The 24,580-nt window shown below is 43.4% G+C and overlaps 1 protein-coding gene across 2 annotated transcripts; it reads right to left on the bottom strand.

Annotated features, from left to right (window-relative positions):
* Positions 1-3,998: 3,998 nt before the first annotated feature.
* On the bottom strand, positions 3,999-23,602 carry LOC117263715 (toll-like receptor 13). Of its 2 annotated transcripts, XM_033637322.2 has the most exons (4): positions 23,494-23,602; positions 17,554-20,061; positions 6,204-6,321; positions 3,999-5,518 (listed from the first exon to the last, which is right to left on the bottom strand). In XM_033637322.2, exons 2-4 carry the CDS (start codon positions 20,045-20,047, stop codon positions 5,287-5,289), a joined length of 2,844 nt encoding a protein of 947 aa, XP_033493213.2. In that variant the 5' UTR covers positions 20,048-20,061; positions 23,494-23,602; the 3' UTR covers positions 3,999-5,286. The 2 variants fall into 2 exon arrangements, with proteins under 2 accessions (XP_033493213.2, XP_033493214.1); XM_033637323.2 differs by lacking the exons at positions 17,554-20,061; positions 23,494-23,602 and having other exon boundaries at positions 6,204-7,281.
* Positions 23,603-24,580: the final 978 nt, after the last annotated feature.

Genomic DNA, 24,580 nt, shown 5'->3' with positions numbered 1-24,580 from the left:
GGACCTAAAGATTGTGTTGTTGCTGTTATTTTTGTGTTCTGACTTTTATTTAAAAAAAAACAAACAAAAAAAAAACAATATATACCTGTAATATTGGTATTTCTTTTTCTCTCTTTCTTGAAAATAGTATTAAGTATCGAGTACCATCCTTAGTATCGGTATCGAGTTTGATATTTTAATATCGTGACAACACTAGCACTAATAGGCCATCACTCACTTTTGTTTCCACATTTATGTTTAAAATAGAAGCGTCAATTTGAATAGCTTGCATGCTTGATTATCATGCAGTTGACAGACAGTGTTGATATTGGCATTGGTATCAGTTGACAAGATATGTTTATAAATGGCAGTGGCAAGGCCACTCTTCTCACTGTACCTTGCACATGTTTAAAATAAAAACATGAATATATGAACCTGTGTATTGTTTGAATAGCTTAGTGGTGAATGCATAATGACAAGGTACGTTTATACATGGTACTAGGCCCAGGTTAATATAAAGCACAATTTAATATACAAAATATATATAGTAGGGGGTCCCTGCTCCATCTCTCCATCAGTCTGGGGGTCCTTGGCCTGAAAAATGTTGAAGACCTCTGCTTTAGAGGGCATTATGAGAACCCCAATAGCAAACAAGAGCACATTCATTCATTCATTCATCTTCTAACCGCTTCATCCTCTTGAGGGTCGCGGGGGGGCTGGAGCCTATCCCAGCTGACATCAGGCGAGAGGCAGGGTACACCCTAGACAGGTCACCAGACTATCGCAGGGCTGACACAGAGACAGACAACCATTCATGCTCACATTCACACCTACGGACAATTTAGAGTTATCAATTAACCTAGTCCCCAATCTGCATGTCTTTGGACTGTGGGAGGAAGCCAGAGTGCCCGGAGAGAACCCACGCTGACACGGGGAGAACATGCAAACTCCGCACAGAAGGGCTCCCACGCCCGGGATCGAACCAGCAACCCTCTTGCTGTGAGGTGAGAGTGCTAACCACCACACCACCGTGCCGCCCCAACAAGAGCAGAATGAAGTGAAAAATAAAACCAGAAAACTAGAAGGAGCACAATGAACTGAAAAGTAATACCGCCATAGAAAATTACTTGAAATACTAGAAAATGCAGGGAATAAAGGGGGTGCTGTACCGGGACATTACCCTGGAAATCCAGAGTTCTCGCGAGAGCACAATTTGAATTTGCTCAGCGAGTCACTCTGGCAATCAGTAATGATGCTCATTGCCCATGCCGTTGGAGCCGAGCTGCACCAATCACATCGGTGTATCTGATATAGGTGGGCCAGAGGCGAGCTAAACAGATGACGACAGTGCTGCGACGACAAAGTCTAGAATCAGTCAGTAAACATTGCAAGATGGCTACAGATGAACACCAGTTGTTTGAAACGGCTTTGGCCGCTACAATGAACGAGTTAGACTTGGCTTTTTCTCTAAAAGAGGAACAGAAGACAGCGCTCGAGTCTTTCCTTTGCAAGAAGGACGTTTTTGCTGTTTTGCCGACCAGATACGGCAAGAGTCTAATCTACCAGTTAGCTCCGTTGGTAGCGCTCTGGATACGTCACCCCGTGTATTGTTCTGATTGGTCGTAGTGTTATCCAGTTGCGTGCAGTGATATTTTCAAATGTATGCTTGATGCCGCCCCTCAAGTTGGGCCATTTGCATTACTCATAGCCAGACCCTAAATCTTTCTAGATTTGGGTCTGGATTTCCAGGCTACCGGGACTTAAGAGTTTTATCTTTATTTTAAAAGTTTATTTTTTTCATGCTTTGTTATACACAAGTTTCCTTCTCAATTGCTTTGGCTCATTTCTTGAAACAGAAATGACATTCTCCAAGCTCTACATGCATTTGCCAAAATAGCCTGGAAGGTTCAGCACAACAGCATGGCTCACCTGCAAAAGGTCATATCTCTCCCAAAACAGTTAACTCATGTGTCAAAACTAAGCCATTTTCTCATATAAATAGTCATTGGCCCCAAAATGCAAAGTCTCTTTGGCATTGTGTAAGCACTGTTGGTCAAAATGTTTAGATGTTTTGTGACTATGGCAGTGGACCATGGAAATATCACTTATGTCACATTTCAATCTTGGTCCAGACCATTCACTGACAATGAATGGTTACTGTAATTGAAAAAAATGATGGACCTACACTGTCATGGAAATTGTTACTGTATTTTTATTCACAAACATAAAATAACTGCCAAACATCACAGTAAAAAGAAAATGTATACAACAAAATATACTGTACTGTAAACACATCAACACAAAAAAAGGAAAATTATATGCAATATCGTTCACACCAGTAACTCCACCTCAATGGTCATCCTCCTCATCCTCACTCTCGTGGTCGTCCTCTCTCTGCTGTCTGTCTGGCCACAGATTTTCATCCACATCACACCTGATATTCTCCCTTGCGATGCAACAGGGGAAGAATCTACATGCATGCCGCAACCATCCCCTGCACTGATCTGCTGTGACATTGTCACAGCAAGCATCCATTGCTTCAAGCAGGGACCTCTGGTTCTGAGCCCGATGCTCATACACCCCCCACCTCCAAGCAGAGAAAAATTCCTCAATTGGATTGAGAAATGGGGAGTAAGGTGGTAGGAGCACCATTAGCAGTCTTGGGTGGGCAGTGAACCAGGCCCTGATGAGCGGGCTGCGGTGGAAGCTGACATTGTCCCACACAACTACAAACTTTGACAAGTGAGGCCCTACCAAACCTCTCTCATATTCTGGGATGAGATCTAAATAAAGGTGATCCAAAAAGAACAGGAGCTTTTGGGTATTGTATGGGCCAAGTGTGGGAATGTGGGTGGCCACACCATTTTCAGAAATGGCAGCACACATTGTTATATTGCCCCCACGCTGGCCTGGGACATCCACCGTGGCCCGGTGGCCAATAATATTCCGGCCACGTCTTCTTCCTTTGGCCAGGTTGAAGCCGGCTTCATCCACGAAAACAAGGGTGTGAGGAGTCTCATTCCCCTCCAATGCCATTATTCTCTACAATACAGTACAACAAAATATCAAATCAGTTATATGGTAGAATCATACCATAACAGCAAATTACATAGGAATGTTTTGTGTTCTCCACCAGAAGTTCAATATAGTGGCCTCTGTGCTTTACTGTAAACAGGTTATAATGATAGATAACCAGTAACACACCACTGACTTACATTTACATACTGGAACCGCAGCTCTTTCACTCTATCAGAGTTTCTCTCAAATGGTACCCTGTAGAGCTGTTTCATGCTCATCTCATGCTTCTTCAATACCCTGTCTATTGTTGATATGCTGATAGTATTGATGATATAAAATACTTGACTGCAAGATTAACAGTGCATCAATCTTCACAAGAAGCTTACACCCTTTAGTGGCGCTAAGCTATGAAGACCAATGCAGACAAGTAGGAAAAAAAAAAACAAAAAACAACTGAAGGGGTGCTGTACTAAGACATAAGAGATTGAGTTTTATTAAAATGTTTATTTTTGCATTCTTTGTTACACATTTTGCTTTATTGTACAATCTTTATTGTTTCTATGCAAAATTTCTCAATTAATTTGATGGCCTAAACTGTACCTGTAATTAACTTAACCTTTAATTACAGTAAAAGTAACTTTAACTTCATATTACTTTGAGGTGCAGGGCAGATATTCATTAATTCAAGCTTTATTTTAACTTGAAATTACACTGAGGGACACCTCTTATTTCCAGTATCGTCAAGAAATATCAGGGCACTGTTCAAGCAATAGGTGACCCCACCCCCTATTTTGAATACATTGATGTATTTTTCAGAATTCAAGATCAAAACTTGAATTTTCAGTTTCAAATTAAATTTTTTGAAGTACAAAACATTTGGCCCCAATATAGCTCCATTCCTTCCCCACTTAATTGGCACAACTGTTGGCTGTTAGTGCAAATATTTGCTAGTTGCATCAACTCCAAAAAAACTCCCGCAGCCGTATGGGAGTAACACAAACTGAAAATTCACTTTGCATTTGGTGTGAACACAACATTACACTTAAACTGACAACTCAGTGCTTACACTCAAACACTTCAAACCCTTTAAGTGCTTCAAACAACACGTAATCGCTTTAAAGATTCAGTGTGCCAGATTTAGGGGGATTTAGTGGCGTCCAGTGGTGAAGATTGCAGAATAAAACCTGAAACTTCTCCTGGTTAGAATTCCTTCAGTGGTCATTGTTCAGGAGGTTTTTACCAGGAGCTGAATTATCCACAGCGGTCTCTTCATCTTAAACAAATCAGGTGATTTAAACCAGTAAAACAGTTTCATGACAATCTGTTTTTCTCAAGCTTTTATGGTGGAGGGGCTTCTACCTATAGTCGGTGATGCAAAAACACAAATGTCCCTGTCTAGAGCCAGTGTTTGGTTAGTCCATTGTGGGCTACTGTAGAAACGTGGTGGTGCAACATGGCAGTCTCTGCAGACAAGGACCTGTTCCCTATGCAGATGTAAACAGCTCATTCCATGGTAACAAAAACACAATGATTCTTATTTTCAGGTGATTATACACTAAAGAAAATAGACTTAATTTCTGCCAGTATATCCTCCTAAATACACACGGGAGCTTTAAGTCTTCAGTGTACTGTAACTCTTGTCCATCTCACAAGTAAACAATTCACATTTTATTGAGTTTAACAGTGTTTAAAAAGATCTAAAAAAAAATCAGCACGTTAAAACATTTTAATTTTCTTGAACTCAAAGATTTCAATTGCAAGTGCAGGTATGACATTTTTAAGACATGCTGTACAACAGGACTAACAGCGGAAATTCCGAAGCTTTAGTAAAATATGATGATGCCCTGCTACTGAGTGAAAATATTTCACTAATGGAAACATGGTTTTAAAAATACCTAAAGGTTACTGGGAGATTTAATTTGAAAAGAATGTACTCCTCAACACTGTGCTAGAACTTACAGATGGAGAACATAAGTCAAACACAAGTCAGATTTTCTGAATCAGAATATTGTCTGTAAATTAAAACAACAATTTCTAACACATGTCCTGCATTATTAATTACCAGAGTTACAGCCTTTCCCCCCTGAGGATACCCAGACTTGGTTTTGTATCATTTCCTGAAATTTCGGGTAAGGAGGAACTTGCTCCTAAAGTGGCAGTAGATGGAGGAAGCAAAAGCAGAACAAAAGACTACAGATAAATGTTGTGTGTTTCAGTTCCTGAAGAGGAAAATGAGTTCTGTGAGGCTCCACAGACGCTCTCTGTTGGGACTGTGGTCCAGTGATATTCTCAGCATCCAGTCAGCAGGTTGTTGGTCTCGATGGGAGCTTCCCCTGTCTCCAGAGCTCTCCATACGTTCTGCCAGAAGACTCCTGTGTGTTGGCTGGCCTGCGGCCAGCTCAGGTAGGTGTGCCTCTTCACCAGCTTCCTCATGCGGTGGTATGGAGACAGCTGATAGGCCGGGATCTCCTCCAGGAACAGCAGGATCAACACGTCCTTCTGCTCGTCAAACAGACGGAAGCTGCAACAACATGCACAGGACAGACGGTGAGGACAAATCCGAGGACTGAACCAGTTTATGAGGCTGCGAGATCAACACATTCTTAATCAAACCTCGTCAAATATCAACGTTTGGTCATGGACCTTCCACGTCCAGATACGACGTGAAAGATACCCTGGGTGTATTGGATGTTGATGTTCTAGGGTGCCGTGTCAATTTATGCCTGTTGCTTGCATTGTTTTCTTTCAAACTACACTTCGGTTTTCACAGGAAATGTACATTTTACATACATTCTCCTTCAAAATAAACACACTACGCTGGTACAACACCGCAAATTGACCTTTTTTTTCCCTCCAACTAATGCACATGGTTGGGTTTAGAAAAAAGAACAAGGTTTGGCTTTAGAATCTTACAGGACATGAACACCGCTCTCCTGGGTGATAGTCAGTGTTTGTTGGACCCATCAACCACCCCTCCCGCCCGCCCAACACAGACTTTCGCTGCCTTATCTTTCATTCGTTCGTTCATATCTTTCATAAACTATAATGGCGACCAGCCGCGTATCATGCTGACGTCAAAGGACAGTTTTTTTTTCATTAGTGTCTGACACCCCATGTTACTGCCGAGCACCGGATTTCGATGACTTTATAGTGAGTGGGTTGGTGAGATAAGAGCAGCAGGTGCTGATAGATGTGCGCGTCCCCACCTGGCCATCTGGATCTCTCTAGAGCACCATTCGCTCTGCAGGTAGCGCCGGGTGATCACACAGATGGTCTTCCTGCTGCCGTAAATGGCGTCTGTTATGTTGTCTATGATGGGTTTACCTGTGGAGACATTTCAGACAAACTGCAGGAAATCCACATGGAAGAAGAACAACATGGTCACAGTGATGTCACTCACAGGCTTCTGATGAAAAGCCTGAAGTTTGGCACCATTTTGGTAGTTGTTAGGACCTAACTGACAAGTGATATTGAAGGAGGACATTCAGGAAGAGACACAGGTTTTTGCCTTCAGATGTGTTCCGACATCACATTGTACACTAGGCTGTTTGAAGTATACCAAACATTTTAGTAGGAGATTTCTGGGGTGCTTGAGGCCCTCTGGAATTAACTCTTCCTAATTGTACGTTCACACCAAATGCTGCCAGAGCTGCAAAATAGCTGAATTCACTCTAGCAACGCCGCTGGTAAAATATGTGTGGCAGCGAAAGCAGCTCAAGTCACTCATGACATCAAATTCTGAACATTTGATTATGCTTCTTTATTTATTTTATAAAGCAGGTTACTGGCTGGAGCACAGAAATGTGACTTCGTGCATTTGCCTGAGTACAGAAACTTTCATGTTTGGACAATGAAAAGAGAATTAAAAGTCTAAATAGGTCTGACATTAAACATTAAACACGCACAGCCTGTGTTGCGTTCAGGCGTTGTCACGTAAATAACAAATTCCAGCATTTCAATAGGCCGTAGCACAACACAGACATTGCATTCCCCGCCAATAACAAGTGTTCCAGAGCACAAAGAAATTGTATATGTGCCATTGTCCACACTTGTGTATCGATTCAACATGGAAGAAGACACTCTTGTAATTTGTGCTGCCGTTTGGTACCTGCGTGGATGTAGCCACTGTCGGGTCTGGGTTCACGATATCCTCCAGGGCCAGCACGGGGAATATCATCGGCTGGTGTGGGAGCTGCGGTTGGATGGGGAAAGGTTCCAGCGCTACTTCAGGTTGAACATACAGTACAGGCCAAAAGTTTGGACACACCTTCTCATTCAATGCGTTTTCTTTATTTTCATGACTATTTACATTGTAGATTCTCACTGAAGGCATCAAAACTATGAATGAACACATGTGGAGTTATGTACTTAACAAAAAAAGGTGAAATAACTGAAAACATGTTTTATATTCTAGTTTCTTCAAAATAGCCACCCTTTGCTCTGATTACTGCTTTGCACACTCTTGGCATTCTCTCCATGAGCTTCAAGAGGTAGTCACCTGAAATGGTTTTCCAACAGTCTTGAAGGAGTTCCCAGAGGTGTTTAGCACTTGTTGGCCCCTTTGCCTTCACTCTGCGGTCCAGCTCACCCCAAACCATCTCGATTGGGTTCAGGTCCGGTGACTGTGGAGGCCAGGTCATCTGCCGCAGCACTCCATCACTCTCCTTCTTGGTCAAATAGCCCTTACACAGCCTGGAGGTGTGTTTGGGGTCATTGTCCTGTTGAAAAATAAATGATCATCCAACTAAACGCAAACCGGATGGGATGGCATGTCGCTGCAGGATGCTGTGGTAGCCATGCTGGTTCAGTGTGCCTTCAATTTTGAATAAATCCCCAACAGTGTCACCAGCAAAACACCCCCACACCATCATACCTCCTCCTCCATGCTTCACAGTGGGAACCAGGCATGTGGAATCCATCCATTCACCTTTTCTGCGTCTCACAAAGACACAGCGGTTGGAACCAAAGATCTCAAATTTGGACTCCTCAGACCAAAGCACAGATTTCCACTGGTCTAATGTCCATTCCTTGTGTTTCTTGGCCCAAACAAATCTCTTCTGCTTGTTGCCTCTCCTTAGCAGTGGTTTCCTAGCAACTATTTGACCATGAAGGCCTGATTCGCGCAGTCTCCTCTTAACAGTTGTTCTAGAGATGAGTCTGCTGCTAGAACTCTGTGTGGCATTCATCTGGTCTCTGATCTGAGCTGCTGTTAACTTGCCATTTCTGAGGCTGGTGACTCGGATGAACTTATCCTCAGAAGCAGAGGTGACTCTTGGTCTTCCTTTCCTGGGTCGGTCCTCATGTGTGCCAGTTTCGTTGTAGCGCTTGATGGTTTTTGCGACTCCACTTGGGGACACATTTAAAGTTTTTGCAATTTTCCGGACTGACTGACCTTCATTTCTTAAAGTAATGATGGCCACTCATTTTTCTTTAGTTAGCTGATTGGTTCTTGCCATAATATGAATTTTAACAGTTGTCCAATAGGGCTGTCGGCTGTGTATTAACCTGACTTCTGCACAACACAACTGATGGTCCCAACCCCATTGATAAAGCAAGAAATTCCACTAATTAACCCTGATAAGGCACACCTGTGAAGTGGAAACCATTTCAGGTGACTACCTCTTGAAGCTCATGGAGAGAATGCCAAGAGTGTGCAAAGCAGTAATCAGAGCAAAGGGTGGCTATTTTGAAGAAACTAGAATATAAAACATGTTTTCAGTTATTTCACCTTTTTTTGTTAAGTACATAACTCCACATGTGTTCATTCATAGTTTTGATGCCTTCAGTGAGAATCTACAATGTAAATAGTCATGAAAATAAAGAAAACGCATTGAATGAGAAGGTGTGTCCAAACTTTTGGCCTGTACTGTAGATCAGTTTGACAGCTTGCTGCTTGTTCTGAAGTAGGAACAAATGTGTGGTAGGAACTATAAGTTTCCAAGGATGTTCCCTGGGTTCCACACAAGCGATGGACATCTACATTCCAATTGGTTGCTGGTCATTTGCAGCTCAAACGCGTCATAGCTAATTTGCATAAAGTTAACCAGTTTTCAACTTTCATTTGTAGCGCAATTCGCCAAATAATAATTTGGCTCATTGCTTTTGCAGCTCAAAACGCCTCTAGTCGTTACATGTCCATTGAAAATGAATAAGACCTGTCACCTTTGCAGCACTGGCAGCTTTTGGTGTGAACGTACAGTAAGTCCTGCCTCTTATCACTCTGTGCACCAATAACAGTGAGTAAACTTCGGCAGAACCTCTGTCAGCTTTCCCCTATCCTGTTATACTTAGATATGTTTTGTACTAGGCTTGCCTATGTTGACAAAAAGTACAGTCTTGTAATATGGTTAAAAGATGTGGCTGTCACAATCTTTATGGAGAAATGACATTGTACATAGTCATATCTTAAGTTACCAAAATGCTAGCTAATGTATAACTACATCATGAGGAGTTAGCCTACTGTCAGATCACCAACATCAGGTTTGCTTTGTCCATATTTCCGTGGTAATGTTAAAGAGATTTGGAAAAGGACGGATAGTTTGGTTGCTGAATTTTTCATGAAGCTATGAGTAATAATTTGTCAAATAAGATTACAGCTAACGTTCCTTTATATGTGTGGCTGTGTCTGTGTGTGCAGCTGTTGTCATGGCGATTAATGACTTGCCTGCACCTGAGGGGCACACAGAGAGCTCATGAGAGAGCAGATCAGCAAAGGCTGTTTATAAAGGGTTTGAACTCCTCGAACAAGTTCTTCTGATTCCCAAACCATTGGTCCAATAATGAAAATAAAGTGATGGTAAGAGAGATAAACTTCTCGTGAACGCATGTGTCATGTTTTATATTTCTAGAGTCAAAAATGTGGTCAGGGGAGCGAGTTTAAAATGTGTTGCACCTCAGCTGTTTTCCAGAAATTTCTCCTCTCAATTTACATGGGAGTGAATGAGAAAAAAAATCAGTGCTCCCTTCGCTTTGGAGCCACTCAGCAAAAATGTGTACGTGTGAGAGATTCCATGTCAACATATCTGTGACCAGGACAAATTTTCCTACATTTTTGGTATAAATTGTGTATGTACAGTGAAAATTGTGGCCATGGCAGCCAGTTAAAGACAAAAGTTTTAGCCGATTTTTAGAGCCCTCTCCACTCTAGCTCACAGCATTCCGTGCAATACACACCCATTATAAACTGACAATTTCTCCACATCTGCTGATGGTACTTTGAGAGGCACAGATTAAAAACGGTAAAAGATATGAAAAAGATGAAAACATGAGTGAATAGATTAGACCTGTGGCAACATTTGAGAGTTGGAATGGAGTCTGTAGCACAAAGTATGGAGACGCTGTAAAGGCTAGACAAAGCCCTAAGATTGGTCCCTTTCTCCCCCTGCTGCCATTCATTTCCTATGGGACAGCTTTCGAAGGTCGTCAGGACGTTTTGTGACATGTCACCTTAAGGAGCCCATAAAATCCAAACTGTTCGAGTAATGAAAAAGTTATACAGAAGATCTGATTAGCACGAGTTGATCTGTCATGTGTGCGAGTTTGAAGCCGATACGATAAATGGTGTAGGAGGAGTTGATTTTTTAGGAAGAGCTGTTTTGAGGCGAAATCTTAATTTGAAAGGGCAAATAGCTCACTTCCTGTTGGATTTAGGTCAGGGGTGTCAGCGTGTGATTTGTAGGTCTTGATGAGACGAACACGAGCCCTTATTTATTTGAGCCAGAATACACTGACGAAGAGCTTCATGAAATTGAAGAACGGAGGAGGAGAGAGGGAGAGAGGCGCAACAGGTAGAGGACGACAGAGGAGGAATGGCTGCTGGAAGGCTTTAGCTCTGGAGATTGGTGGTGTAACGTTACCTGTGAATGCTGTACCCCATTGCCCACAGAACAGGAATACCTCTGTTGCAAGGAATGGGACCGGTTGCAGCCTTGGCTAAATGGTAAACAACAAACATGGCACCACACTGGTAAGGTAAGACAGCACGTTTACATGTCGTTTTCTATGGTCTCTGACATTTATCCTAACGATATGAGGCGGTCTTTGTGGAGACAAAGCTTGTTTAGTGGACTAACTTTGCACTTGAAAGGATGCCCATTCAATTAAGTTTTAACAGGTCTGACGCTACGGCTGTATCTAGGCTAACGGCTAACATGCTAACTATTATTTCTTTGTCACTAGTGACTTGAAACAAATTTAGGACAATAGGAGACGAGTTGAAATAAACCAAAATTTCCCTTTAACTGACTATTTGTTTTCTGTTCTGGTTTTGTGAGAGTGATATTTTTATTTGGTTTACACTCCTACTGTATAAGTAAAGAGTACTGATGGCATTGTTTTGGGCACAATTAGTGAAACTGGAGCCATGGATGGACTATTGCTTGTTTAAACAGTTGTACAATATTGTGTGTGGTTTTTTGGCCCTTCTGTTGGTCCCAGGAAACAGCAGCACCAGGCTGGCACTGACACTACAAAAATAACTGAAAAGGAAAGGGTGCATTGTTTGTTAAATGTCAACAATGTCTTGTGGTGTTAATCTTTTTTTTATTTATTAGGGGGGCAAAGCACAAGTGTGTGGAGTCTTGCTACTATTTTAATTTCAATGTTAGACATTTTAAAGATTTCTTGTGTTGATTTACTTTTATTTATTAAGGGGCCAAAGCAGCCAAAGCAAACCAGCTATATTTTTTATTTAATGTTAATGTTCAAATAAAATAATAACATTAAATAAAAAATATAGCTAGTTAATGTTCAGCTCCTCCGAGAACCATCACCTTATCGTGGTGGAGGAGTTTGAGTGCCCTAATGACCCTAGGAGCTATGCTGTCGGGGGCATTTTGCCCCTGGTAGGGTTTCCCATGGCAGATTGGTTCAGGGCGAAGGATCAGACGAAGAACGGTTCAAAAGACCCTTCATGATGGATAAAAACAAGGATTCGTGTACCTGGCCCGGAGGGTTACCGGGGCCCCACCCTGGAACCAGGCCTGGGGTTGGGGCCCATGGGCGAGCGCCTGGTGGCCAGGCCTTCGCCCATGGGGTCCGGCCGGGCCCAGCCCGAACCGGCTACATGGGTTCGTCTCCCTGCAGGCCCACCACCCGCAGAGGGATCCAGAAGGGTTCGGTGCTATGTGGATTGGGCAGCAGACCAAGGCGGGGGCCTTGGCAGTCCAATCCTCGGCTACAGAAGTTGGCTCTTGGGACATGGAATGTCACCTCTCTGGCGGGGAAGGAGCCGGAGCTTGTGGAAGAGGTTGAGCGCTACCGGCTAGATATAGTCGGCCTCACCTCAACACATAGTTCCGGCTCTGGAACCCGAGACCCAAGTGGTGTTCAGTTATTGGACTTCTGTGCGGGTCGCAGTTTGGCCATAACTAACACCATGTTCAAACATAAGGATGTCCATCGGTGCACGTGGCACCAGGACAGCCTAGGTCGCAGGTCAATGATTGACTTTGTAGTCGTATCATTTGACCTGCGGCCATATGTTCTGGACACTCGGGTGTAGAGAGGAGCAGAGCTGTCAACTGATAACCACCTGGTGGTGAGTTGGATCAGATGGCGGGGGAAGACGCCGCGCAGACCTGGCAGGCCCAAATGAACAGTGAGGGTCTGCTGGGAACGCCTGGCAGAAGAACATGTCCAGATGATCTTCAACTCCCACCTCCGGGAGAGCTTCGACCGCGTCCCGAGGGCAGAGGGGGACATTGAGTCTGAATGGGCCTTGTTCCGCTCTGCCATTGTCGAGGCGGCGGTTGCGAGCTGTGGCCACAAGGCCTCTGGGGCCAGTCGCGGCGGTAATCCCCGAACCCGCTGGTGGACACCAGAGGTGAGGGGAGCTGTTAGGCTGAAGAAGGAGGCCTACAGGGCATGGTTGGCCTGTGGGTCTCTGGAAGCAGCTGATGGGTACCGGCGGGCCAAGCGGAGCGCAGTGGCAGCAGTCGTGGAGGCAAAAACTCGGGCGTGGGAGGAGTTTGGTGAGGCCATGGAGGAAGACTATCGATCAGCTCCAAAGAGGTTCTGGCAAACCGTCCGGCGCCTCAGGGGGGGAAGGCGGCAACTTGCTCACACTGTTTACAGTGGGGACGGGGAGCTGCTGACGTCAACTGGGGACATTGTCAGGTGGTGGAAGGAATACTTTGAGGAGCTCCTCAATCCCACCAATACGTTTTCCAGTGAGGAAACAGAGTCGGGGGTCTCGGGGGCGGGTCATCCAATTTCTGGGGCAGAAGTTGCCAAGGTAGTGAAACAACTCCGAGGCGGCGGAGCCCCGAGGGTGGATGAGATTCGTCCTGGATATCTCAAGGCTCTAGATGTTGTAGGGCTGTCCTGGCTGACACGCCTCTGCAACATTGCATGGACATCGGGGCAGTGCCTCTGGAGTGGCAGACAGGGGTGGTGGTCCCCATTTTCAAGAAAGGGGACCAGAGGGTGTGTTCCAACTACAGGGGGATCACACTCCTCAGCCTACCCGGTAAGGTCTACTCCAGGGTGCTGGAGAAGAGGGTCCGGTCGATAGTTGAACCTCAGATTGAGGAGGAGCAATGTGGTTTTCGTCCTGGACGCGGAACCGTGGACCAGCTCTTTGCCCTCGCCAGGGTGCTGGAGGGGGCATGGGAGTTTGCCCAACCAGTCCACATGTGTTTTGTGGATTTGGAGAGAAGGCTTATGACCGTGTCCCCAGGGGCATCCTGTGGGGGGTGCTCCGGGAGTATGGGGTTGGTGGCCCCTTGCTAAGGGCCATCCAGTCCCTGTACCGAAGGAGCATGAGTCTGGTTCGCGTGGCTGGCAGTAAGTCGGACCTGTTCCCGGTGAGGGTTGGACTCCACCAGGGCTGCCCTTTGTCACCGGTTCTGTTCATAACTTTTATGGACAGAATTTCTAGGCGCAGCTGAGTGGTGGAGGGTGTCTGTTTCGGTGATGGGAGGATCTCATCCCTGCTTTTTGCGGATGACGTGGTCCTCCTAGCTCCATCGAACAGTGACCTCCTTGCTGGGACGCTTTGCAGCCGAGTGTGAAGCGGCTGGGATGAGAATCAGCACCTCCAAGTCTGAGGACATGGTCCTCAGCCGGAAAAGGGTGGATTGCCCACTCCAGGTCGGGGGGGAGGTCCTTCCTCAGGTGGAGGAGTTTAAGTATCTCGGGATCTTGTTCACGAGTGAGGGTAGGATGTAGCGGGAGACTGACAGGCGGATTGGGGCGGCGTCAGCAGTGATGCAAGCGCTTAACCAGTCAGTTGTGGTGAAGAGGGAGCTTAGCCAGAAAGCGAAGCTCTCGATTTACCGGTCGATCTACGTTCCAACCCTCACTATGGTCACGAGCTCTGGGTAGTGACTGAAAGAACAAGATCGCGAGTACAAGCGGCCGAAATGAGTTTCCTCCGCAGGGTGCCTGGGCTCAGCCTTAGAGATAGGGTGAGGAGCTCGGACATCCAGGAGGGTTGGGAGGTGTTTCGGGCATGTCCAACCAGGAGGAGACCTCGGGGTCGCCCCAGGACACGCTGGAGGGACTACATCACCCGGCTGGCCTGGGAACGCCTCGGGGTTCCCGTGGAAGAGCTGACGGAAGTGGCTGGGGAAAGGACTGTCTGGGCTTCTTTGCTGAGGTTGCTGCCCCCGCGACCCGGACCCGGATAAGCGGAGGACGACGAGTACGAGTACGATGAGTACGAGTACGAGTTAATGTTCAAGTTTAAAGTTTGTTTATTTAACCCTGTTAACAATAAACGAGTCAGTTTCTCATACCAGCTGTTGTGGATCATTCTAACTAACCCGATTAAGTAGTTGTTCTTGTTAGAGTAATATCGCTTGATCAAACATTTTCTAACATGAATGACAACAAAATAAGTGAATATGTATAATACGCACTTGGATCGGATCGTATCGGCCAAAACTCAAGGCTGTAATATTGGTATCGGATCGGAAGTGGAAAAAGCTGGATCAGGACATCCCTACATGCCAGTTTTGGTTTGATGTTTCTACGACATTCCTACGGGCTGCAGCGGCCATTTTAGTGCGCCTAGGCGGCACTAGAGAGCCCATTTTGGCACTTTAGGGGTTAATGTCATGATTTTCTAAAATTTTTCGCCAGGTCTGACATGCGTGACAATTTTGGTGAGTTTTTGAGCGTGTTTAGGGGGTCAAATTCCAGCTCAAAGAGGCGGCGGGAGAAAGAATAATAAATGCAGCAAAAACAACTTCGGCAACTTCTGCCTTCGGGCTCGGTCCCTAATTAAAGGGCCAGTGTGTAATATTTGGCATGGTTTATTGTCAAATCTGAATCTGAATCTGAATATTCTACCCATTAATATGTTTATATAAGTGTATAATCGCTATAAAATTAAATTTGTTTGGTTTTCGTAGCCTTTTAATTATGCTTTTATATATGTATATATATAGCAAGGGCCTTGTTTTAGAGAGGTCGCCATCTTGCGCCGCCATGTATGTAAGGCAGCCCGAGCAGACAATCCAGCCAGCCAGAGAACGCGTTTCGCGTGTATAAATAAACCAACGAAGACAGCGGAAGGAAGGAAGAAGGAGGAGGAAACAGCAGAGAGTGTTAGTAGTTCGTCGACGGAGAGTAGTGAAAAGTTTTTTTAGTTATAAAGTTTGCGAATGGACCACACTTGCCACACAACAGGAGAGAATGAACCCGAACCGTCATTTGCGAGGAAAAGAAGACGCAACTTCACTCCTTGTGATGCACTCTCTGTGGCGCTTTTCCTCCTGATGATATATCTCCCCAACAATGGTAGCACCGAATCCCATAATGTGCAGCAAAATGGGAGCGGAGGATTCAGCCTCTTTTCTCGCCCGCTCAGTGTACTCCGGCTCTCATCTGTGTACTCCGGCTCAAACAGGTATGGCTCTGGGTCTGTGTCCGCTACAAGAAACTCTTCAAAATCGCGTTCAAAGTCGTCCATTGCAGCTACTATAGTCCAGAGATATTGCTAGGCTAAAAAAACAGCTGAGCTCTGTTTACAGGCTATGCTGTCAGTCAGTGTGCGGGCTGGAGATTGGCGGAGCAGAGAGGGGAGGGGGTCCCCGCTAGGTATTGTAAACGAGTATGTGTGTATGAAGTGTGTGTGTTTCGCCAGAAGAGTCAGAGTTTGGGACGGAGTCTTTTACCCCCTGGAGTGTTACTGGAGTTTTTGGAGTGCTCAAATAAACTGGCCTTTTTCCCGAACGCTACTCTGGTCTCCTGCTTGTGAGGGATTCATTACAATATCGTAACATGGTTTAGATTTCTAAATAAACATTTACCTCGTCGCTAGATAGACCTACTCCTGAAAAACTCGTGTCTGCGCAATGCTTTTTGTCCCTACGAGGCCACCGTCATTTACCCGACGGGAGGGGTGAGCGAGTGAGCCCTGCAATCTAGAATTTGACCACTGATGTCACTGTTTTCAACCCATTTTACACACTGGCCCTTTAAGGAGGGCAGGACTTAGGATCCCTCAATTAGTGATTCAAGTCCATTGTGCAAATGTAAACTTGTTAAGGTTGCTCACAAATCCTTAAAAGTGTTCGGACAATACTTTGCACGAACTAGTTTCTTTTGTGTCTATGCGCAAAGGTACCCCATTCTTGCATTGTCCCCCCACAAGATACCTAGGAGAGAAATAAGCCCTCTCCAAGTCCACAAAACACTGACTGATTAGCAAACTCCCATAACCCTTCCAGACTGGCAAGAATAAAGAGCTGCTTCAACATTCTACGACCAAGATGGAAACCTCATTCATCTTTCTGAATCTGAGGTTCAACAGTTGACTGACACCTTTTTTTACAGAACCTTGGCAGCATGTTAGGCAGTTCATCTTACCTGCTGAGACAATCCCACGCCTCCTCTTTCTGGATAGTCTGATGTTTGCAGAATTGGCCAACTGAAAGTCATATCTGAACACGTCCATTACTCCTTCTGACTTTTTGTGATTCTAACCCTAACTTTCAACGATGGAGGTACTAAAGAGGTTTGCATCCTAAAGTTAAGCTTATTTACCAGGGTGACAGGGGTAGGCTGGAAGGTGGACACAATGTTTCCACACTATGGGTAAGGACAATATTAACGGGGCATCGGAGACTTAGTGGATAGAGCACCATGTACAAGGCTGTTGCCGCAGCGGCCCGGGTTCGAGGTCCGGGTTTCCCTCTCTCTCTCTCCCCCCTTCACACTCAGCTGTCCTATCAATTAAAGGCAAAAACGCCCAAAAAAATATCAAAAAAAAAAAAAAAAAGGACAGCAGTAATCACTGAATTAGTGGTGATGCTAGCTAGCTCCTACCCAACCCTACCATAATACTAGTACTACTACTAAACTCAAGAGCAGAAAAATTAATCATGTGTAACCAGTCAAAAATGTGCTTGGCAATTAACTGATTATGGTTAACCACTGTCATCCCTATTTCTTACCTTCATACACCTTAATAGTTACTGTGTAGAGTGGGCTTACTTGTCAAATTGTTGGGGTTTTTTTCGGCATGTTTCAAAAATTGGCAGATTCAACTCTATTTGATGAATTATGCTATGCATACAAAAAGACAGACATGCACAGTCAAGTGTTTACCTGGTTGGAAGTCTCTGTGGTGCAGACAGAGTCTCCAGCCCTGCTCTCCCTCCAGCACTGGAAGCATCTCTCTGTAAACCCAGTCCTCGTCATGAACGTTGTAGGAGATGAAAGCATCGTAGTGATGAGGAGCGCCCTTCTTCCTCTTCCTGCTGTCGTAGAGGAAGGCCAGGAAGAGGTAGTAGGTGTAGGCTAGCTGCCACCTCAGAAAGTGGTAGATGAAGGATGTGAGGAGAGTCATCAGCGTCAGGCAAAAGCTAGAAATGAAGCAGAGGAAGCTAACGTCCATCCAACAGGACTGGACGTCAAAGTCCAGCAACTTTGTTCCTTGTTTAGCCACAGGAAAGGTACAAGTGTACTGGTAGGCATTAACAACCTGTGTTTGGTTGTTGTTCTTCACCCATTGGATAAAGCCAGTGTTAGAGCAGTTACAAGTGAAAGGGTTACCAGTCAGGTCCAGGTATGTCAGTGCAGGGAGAGACTGAAAGACCATGTCGTTGATCACGGTCAATTCATTGTCTCTAACTGTCAACACTCTGAGTGCAGAGAGGTTGACCTGGGCTAGAAAATCCAGAGATCTGAGCTTGTTTTTGGAAAGGTCGAGAGCCTGCAGGTTGAGGATTGGCTGAAGCACTTCAGGGTTTAAGACTTGCAGATCACTTTGAAATATGTGAAGACTTGTCAGGAGGGGAGTGTATTTGAATGTGTCTGGGTGAGGTGACTCTGTAAATAATTTCTCCGCTCCAAAGTAATCTAAAGAATTCAGACCTGTCAGAAAATCAGGTGAGATTTCATGATACCAATCATAATTTTGTATCAGTAGACTCTTCAAGAAAGGTAATGGGAAAATGGGTAAATGTGTCTCATTTTTTTGACGAGAACTCTTGCTGTCATATGAAGACGTGAGATGTATTTTGAGGTTTTCTAGGTGTTGCAGTCCTGTAAAAACCTTTGTAATGTAATCCATTTCACCAAAAAATGGTGTAACTGAAAGATTTTGAAGATTGTCCAGTCCTTCAAAAGCCCCCTTATGGGCAACGTAAAATGTATCTGATTCTAAATACAGAGACCTGAGGGAAGACATATTCTTAAAGTCATCTGTTTTGAGCTGCATCAAAGTATTCATGTTCAAATCCAAAACTTCTAGTTTCTGTATATTCAATTTGAAGAAATCAACAAGTAAATGAACTCCATTTTCTGCAACGTTCAGGACTTTCAAATCATTCAGATCTTGAAAAACACATCCCTTGAGTGTTGAAATGCGATTTTGGCTGAGATTGAGTTCTACTAGTTTTGTCAAATTTTGAAAGTCAGAGCAGTCTAACTCACTGATGAAATTCACACTCAGATCTAGGATTTCAAGTGTGGAGAGGCCTCTGACACCCTGTGGCACTCTAGACAGGGAGTTTCTCACTAAGTCCAGGCGTCTGAGCTGTTTTATTGATCCGAGGGAAAACTCGGACAGCTCTTCCAAATAATTATATGATAAATCAAGCTCAGTAATTTCAGTGCAAGATTGAAGAAATGTCTTGTTTATACTGACAAAGCTAATTCCACTCAAATGAAGACTTGTCAGAGCAGTCATTTGGCAGGCGATGTCTACCAGATCTCTTTCTCGGTCATGGTGCCAAAAGAGGAGTGACAGTTCCCGCACTGACTCGGCACTCTTCAGCATCACTTGGTACATCTCACAACTATTGTCAGATACAGATAACTCCAAAGTAGTCAGGCTCCTCAGAAACATTGGGTCTGGTACATCCCACTCAAAGCCAGTGTTAGCATTTAAATGGATAGACTGAAGATGGGGAAAAACGTCTCTTGTAATGCTGAACTTTTTCATTGAATCACTACATAGCCACAGTGCCCTGAGGTTTGATTTATTAAAAGGCAGGTCATCTGACTGAAAGGAAGTGAGACTGTTAAAATCAGCGAGCAGATCATTCAAGTTTGGTAGTTGTAAGATGGGCACAATGTCGGTTATTTGATGTAGGTTGTTATATGTCAGCTGTAATGTCTGTAAGCTGATCAGGGACTGAAAGGCCAGAGGGGAGATGTATGTGATATGGTTTTTCTCCACTGACAAAAAAATTAACTTCCACAGGCCCTGAAACATATAGTTCGTCAGGTTTATGAGGTTGTTTGAACCCATGTCAAGCTCTATTAACTCCACCTCTGCAAAAGCTCCATCATCTACATGTGAAATCAAGTTATTTGCAATTTTTAAATACCCAAGCTTTGAAAAACGGCTGAAATCTGTCCTGTTTATCTTTGAGATGTGATTGAAGTTGAGATCTAGAGTTACTACAGTTATGAGAATGTCATCAGGAACCCCAGTGAGGTCACGATCTGCGCATTCTACCCAAGTCACATTGTTGTCAGCAGTGCAGTTTTTTAGTGAGAAAGCCAGCAAGGGGTTAAAAGGAAGCAGGACAGACGGAAGTAAGATGAGGAAGCTCTGTAGAAAGAACAGAGGCCAACTTCCCATCACTGACATGTTGATCTTCAAAACTGAGAGAGAGAATGAAAGAAAACAACAGTCTGCAGTCAAACAGCTCTGTGAGGCTAAACTTTCCTTTTCCTTGTCCTCTCCTGACGACCATTCATAATTTAATTCAAATGTAATTTGGGGGAAAATATCCATCTTCTTGGTGTAACGCTATAGTGTCAGTTTGTGTCAATGTAGCTAGTGTGCAGAGATGGGCAAAAATACATCAAAATGTATTTTATATATATTATACAAAATACCGCTCCAATAAATGTATCAAAATAAAATACAAAATACTGGTGCCAGAAAATGTATCAAAATAAAATACATGTATTTTGTATTTTCAAATACAGAAAATGCTTTTTTTCTTTTTCTTTTTCTTTTTAGCAGCGACCCACAGCTCTATAGGTCACTCAGTTGATCGGTTGGTTGGTCGGATGGTCGGTCGGTCCACAAAGCTTTTCATGAATAACTCAAAAGTCCTTGACCAAAAATGCTCAGAATTTGCATACTACAACTAGAGACCATGAGTAACTATACCAGAAAGAATACCCATGATTTGTCCATGGGTGGTGCTATACTAACCGATTCAAATCTTTTTGTGAATAACTCAAAAAGTCCTTGACCAAAAATGCTCAAAATTTATGTGCTGCAATTAGAGACTACAAGTAACTATGCCAGAAAGAACAACCATGATTCATCCATTAATGGCGTGACAGTAGCAAATTTGGTCGCAGCTATTGCAAATTTGCCCTTGTTTCCTCACAATTTGGTGTAGGCTACCCTAAAATATTATTTATTGATTCAGATTTAGATTCAGACAACTTTATTGATCCCACGTGAGGCATTCATTTGTAGTATACTCGTCCCAAGCATCAACCACAACAACATACAATTTTCTGTGTTATGCGCAGTCCAGTAAAACGAACCACTAGGTCATTGAAGGGCACATTGAATGGCCCAACTTTAAAAAACACATATAGATAAAAAAAAATTAAAGTAAAAAAATATTGTTACATCCAATATTATTATTATAAGAATGTGTAGCCTATTATTTTTGTTTTTTGATTTGTGAAGAAAGTATTTTGAGTATTTTAAATACAAAATTACTCCACTCAAAAGTATTTTGTTACAAATTACATTTGCTTTTTATTGGCCTTATACATAATACAAATTACAAAATACTCAAATGTAATTGAAATATGTATTTTAAATTCAAGTAACAGAAATATTGCCCATCCCTGTGAGTGTGACAGTTGGTTAATTAACGGTTGTATTTATATTTATAACACCTGTGAGCGGAGTGATTTCACTGTTACATGTCCCACTGATGTTGTACTCTGTATCAGCATTCATGGAATGCCTCTCGTCCAATCAAATTACTCGGTCGGAGCTAACTGTTGTATAAATATATATATGTATATACAGTACAGGCCAAAAGTTTGGACACACCTTCTCATTCAATGCGTTTTCTTTATTTTCATGACTATTTACATTGTAGATTCTCACTGAAGGCATCAAAACTATGAATGAACACATGTGGAGTTATGTACTTAACAAAAAAAGGTGAAATAACTGAAAACATGTTTTATATTCTAGTTTCTTCAAAACAGCCACCCTTTGCTCTGATTACTGCTTTGCACACTCTTGGCATTCTCTCCATGAGCTTCAAGAGGTAGTCACCTGAAATGGTTTTCCAACAGTCTTGAAGGAGTTCCCAGAGGTGTTTAGCACTTGTTGGCCCCTTTGCCTTCACTCTGCGGTCCAGCTCACCCCAAACCATCTCGATTGGGTTCAGGTCCGGTGACTGTGGAGGCCAGGTCATCTGCCGCAGCACTCCATCACTCTCCTTCTTGGTCAAATAGCCCTTACACAGCCTGGAGGTGTGTTTGGGGTCATTGTCCTGTTGAAAAATAAATGATCGTCCAACTAAACGCAAACCGGATGGGATGGCATGTCGCTGCAGGATGCTGTGGTAGCCATGCTGGTTCAGTGTGCCTTCAATTTTGAATAAATCCCCAACAGTGTCACCAGCAAAACACCCCCACACCATCACACCTCCTCCTCCATGCTTCACAGTGGGAACCAGGCATGTGGAATCCATCCGTTCACCTTTTCTGCGTCTCACAAAGACACGGCGGTTGGAACCAAAGATCTCAAATTTGGACTCATCAGACCAAAGCACAGATTTCCACTGGTCTAATGTCCATTCCTTGTGTTTCTTGGCCCAAACAAATCTCTTCTGCTTGTTGCCTCTCCTTAGCAGTGGTTTCCTAGCAACTATTTGACCATGAAGGCCTGATTCGCGCAGTCTCCTCTTAACAGTTGTTGTAGAGATGGGTCTGCTGCTAGAACTCTGTGTGGCATTCATCTGGTCTCTGATCTGAGCTGCTGTTAACTTGCCATTTCTGAGGCTGGTGACTCGGATGAACTTATCCTCAGAAGCAGAGGTGACTCTTGGTCTTCCTTTCCTGGGTCGGTCCTCATGTGTGCCAGTTTCGTTGTAGCGCTTGATGGTTTTTGCAACTCCACTTGGGGACACATTTAAAGTTTTTGCAATTTTCCGGACTGACTGACCTTCATTTCTTAAAGTAATGATGGCCACTCGTTTTTCTTTAGTTAGCTGATTGGTTCTTGCCATAATATGAATTTTAACAGTTGTCCAATAGGGCTGTCGGCTGTGTATTAACCTGACTTCTGCACAACACAACTGATGGTCCCAACCCCATTGATAAAGCAAGAAATTCCACTGATTAACCCTGATAAGGCACACCTGTGAAGTGGAAACCATTTCAGGTGACTACCTCTTGAAGCTCATGGAGAGAATGCCAAGAGTGTGCAAAGCAGTAATCAGAGCAAAGGGTGGCTATTTTGAAGAAACTAGAATATAAAACATGTTTTCAGTTATTTCACCTTTTTTTGTTAAGTACATAACTCCACATGTGTTCATTCATAGTTTTGATGCCTTCAGTGAGAATCTACAATGTAAATAGTCATGAAAATAAAGAAAACGCATTGAATGAGAAGGTGTGTCCAAACTTTTGGCCTGTACTGTATATATATATATATATATATATATATATATATATATATACAGTACAGGCCAGTATATATATATAGTGTCCTCATACAGTTTATTTCTTTGACAGTCACAGTCCAGTTGTTTATTGGTTTGTTTCTGAGTGACAGATTTACACATCATTGAAGTCTTTATTTACTGAGACATGTCTCAGGTTTTAATGGTGCAACCTGTAAATCACTAGTTTGAAAGTAGTTACAGGGAACTTAAGAAGGATTTTATGTTCGTCTCTATGAAGAGGGTTTAAACGCTGCATCATATTTCTGCCGTCTGTCAAAGTTAAACCTTTCAGAGTGCTGTGCTGATTTATCTAGCTGTATTTACTGATTAAATCTTTTTATTTCTTTGAATAATCTGGATCTGAGCAGCTACTCACCAGCCAGATGTTTGACCTCAGACTCCGAATGATGCTCCGGCTCGTTCTACATGAACTGATATGGGAAATGAGAAGTTGGTGCTCCTCTTCAGACTGTCAGACTAAGACTGAAGAGTGGAAAGAGGAAGATCTGTGAGACGTCCGCACACAAGGGCGTAGGAACTGGAGGGGATGGAGGGGACGTGTCCCCTCCAATATTAGAGACAGGCGCATTTGTCCCACCCAGTCGGGACACAGCGGCCTGCATGCGACAGAGGTTTAAGATGAAACAACGGCAGCAGCTCAGTTTAAGCGCTTTCTTTCTTATGGGAAAGAAAAGAAAGAAAGACAATGTGAGTTGGTAATAATTCTGTCCGGGAGGATAATACTCCTATGTCCATAATACCTATGTCCTTGTCCGCACAGTCACCTCTTCTGTTTACTGATGACTTTCTGTCATTCTGAGGTCAAATCTTGTTTTTAAATTGTTCAGACTCTTCACTGTCTGCCAGGACAGTTGAAAGAGGAAGACTGCAAAGATATATAAAACAACAAACTGAACAAACAAAAAGACTGGAGGGAGTTTTGTTTTTATCTACTATCCCCCCAAAAAAGTTAATGCATCACTGAAATGAGACCATGGTTGTTAATGATAACATTAAACTTAATAAACTTCACCAGGAATTAGACGACTTTTTTTAGAAAGAGAGGCCTATAATAACCTCGCTAACACATTACACAGGCCTACTTAATACTGTAATCTGCATTCATAATGTCATATGACATAGGTCTGTGTATCATCCGATCATTCAATTATTCCATTCAATCTAGCAAACGAAAAATGAAAAAAACTAGTCAATATTTTGTTTTTCTGTTTTTCTGTATAACCAAAAAATGGAAGATTGGTGTTTGTTTTCCTATTTTCAGCTCAAAACAGAACAAATAATAAACTGGGAAACCAAAATTAAATAATAAACCTAATTTACGGTTATTGATTTTCCCATTTCTCACGGTGTCTTTGTGCTGCGTGAGCACGTTTTGCGCATACGTGCATGAAGGCTACATTAGCCTACCCATGATCCTCAGCGACAGTTACCATGGTGAAAGA

This window comes from Epinephelus lanceolatus, chromosome 16, assembly GCF_041903045.1.
Source record: "Epinephelus lanceolatus isolate andai-2023 chromosome 16, ASM4190304v1, whole genome shotgun sequence".
Lineage (NCBI taxonomy): Eukaryota > Metazoa > Chordata > Actinopteri > Perciformes > Serranidae > Epinephelus > Epinephelus lanceolatus.
The sequence above is the reverse complement of the archived record's forward strand: the minus strand, read 5'-3'. Positions and strand labels throughout refer to the sequence as shown.

What these genes read in the sequence shown, in the direction of transcription:
- LOC117263715 (XM_033637322.2), bottom strand. Translation starts at nt 20,047, where the DNA reads ATGTCAGTGATGGGAAGTTGGCCTCTGTTCTTTCTACAGAGCTTCCTC. An exon ending in CCACAGAGACTTCCAACCAG is followed by an intron (nt 6,322 to 17,553) that starts GTAAACACTTGA and finishes ATGTCTCCACAG; the next exon opens with GTAAACCCATCATAGACAAC. An exon ending in AGAGAGATCCAGATGGCCAG is followed by an intron (nt 5,519 to 6,203) that starts GTGGGGACGCGC and finishes ATGTTGTTGCAG; the next exon opens with CTTCCGTCTGTTTGACGAGC.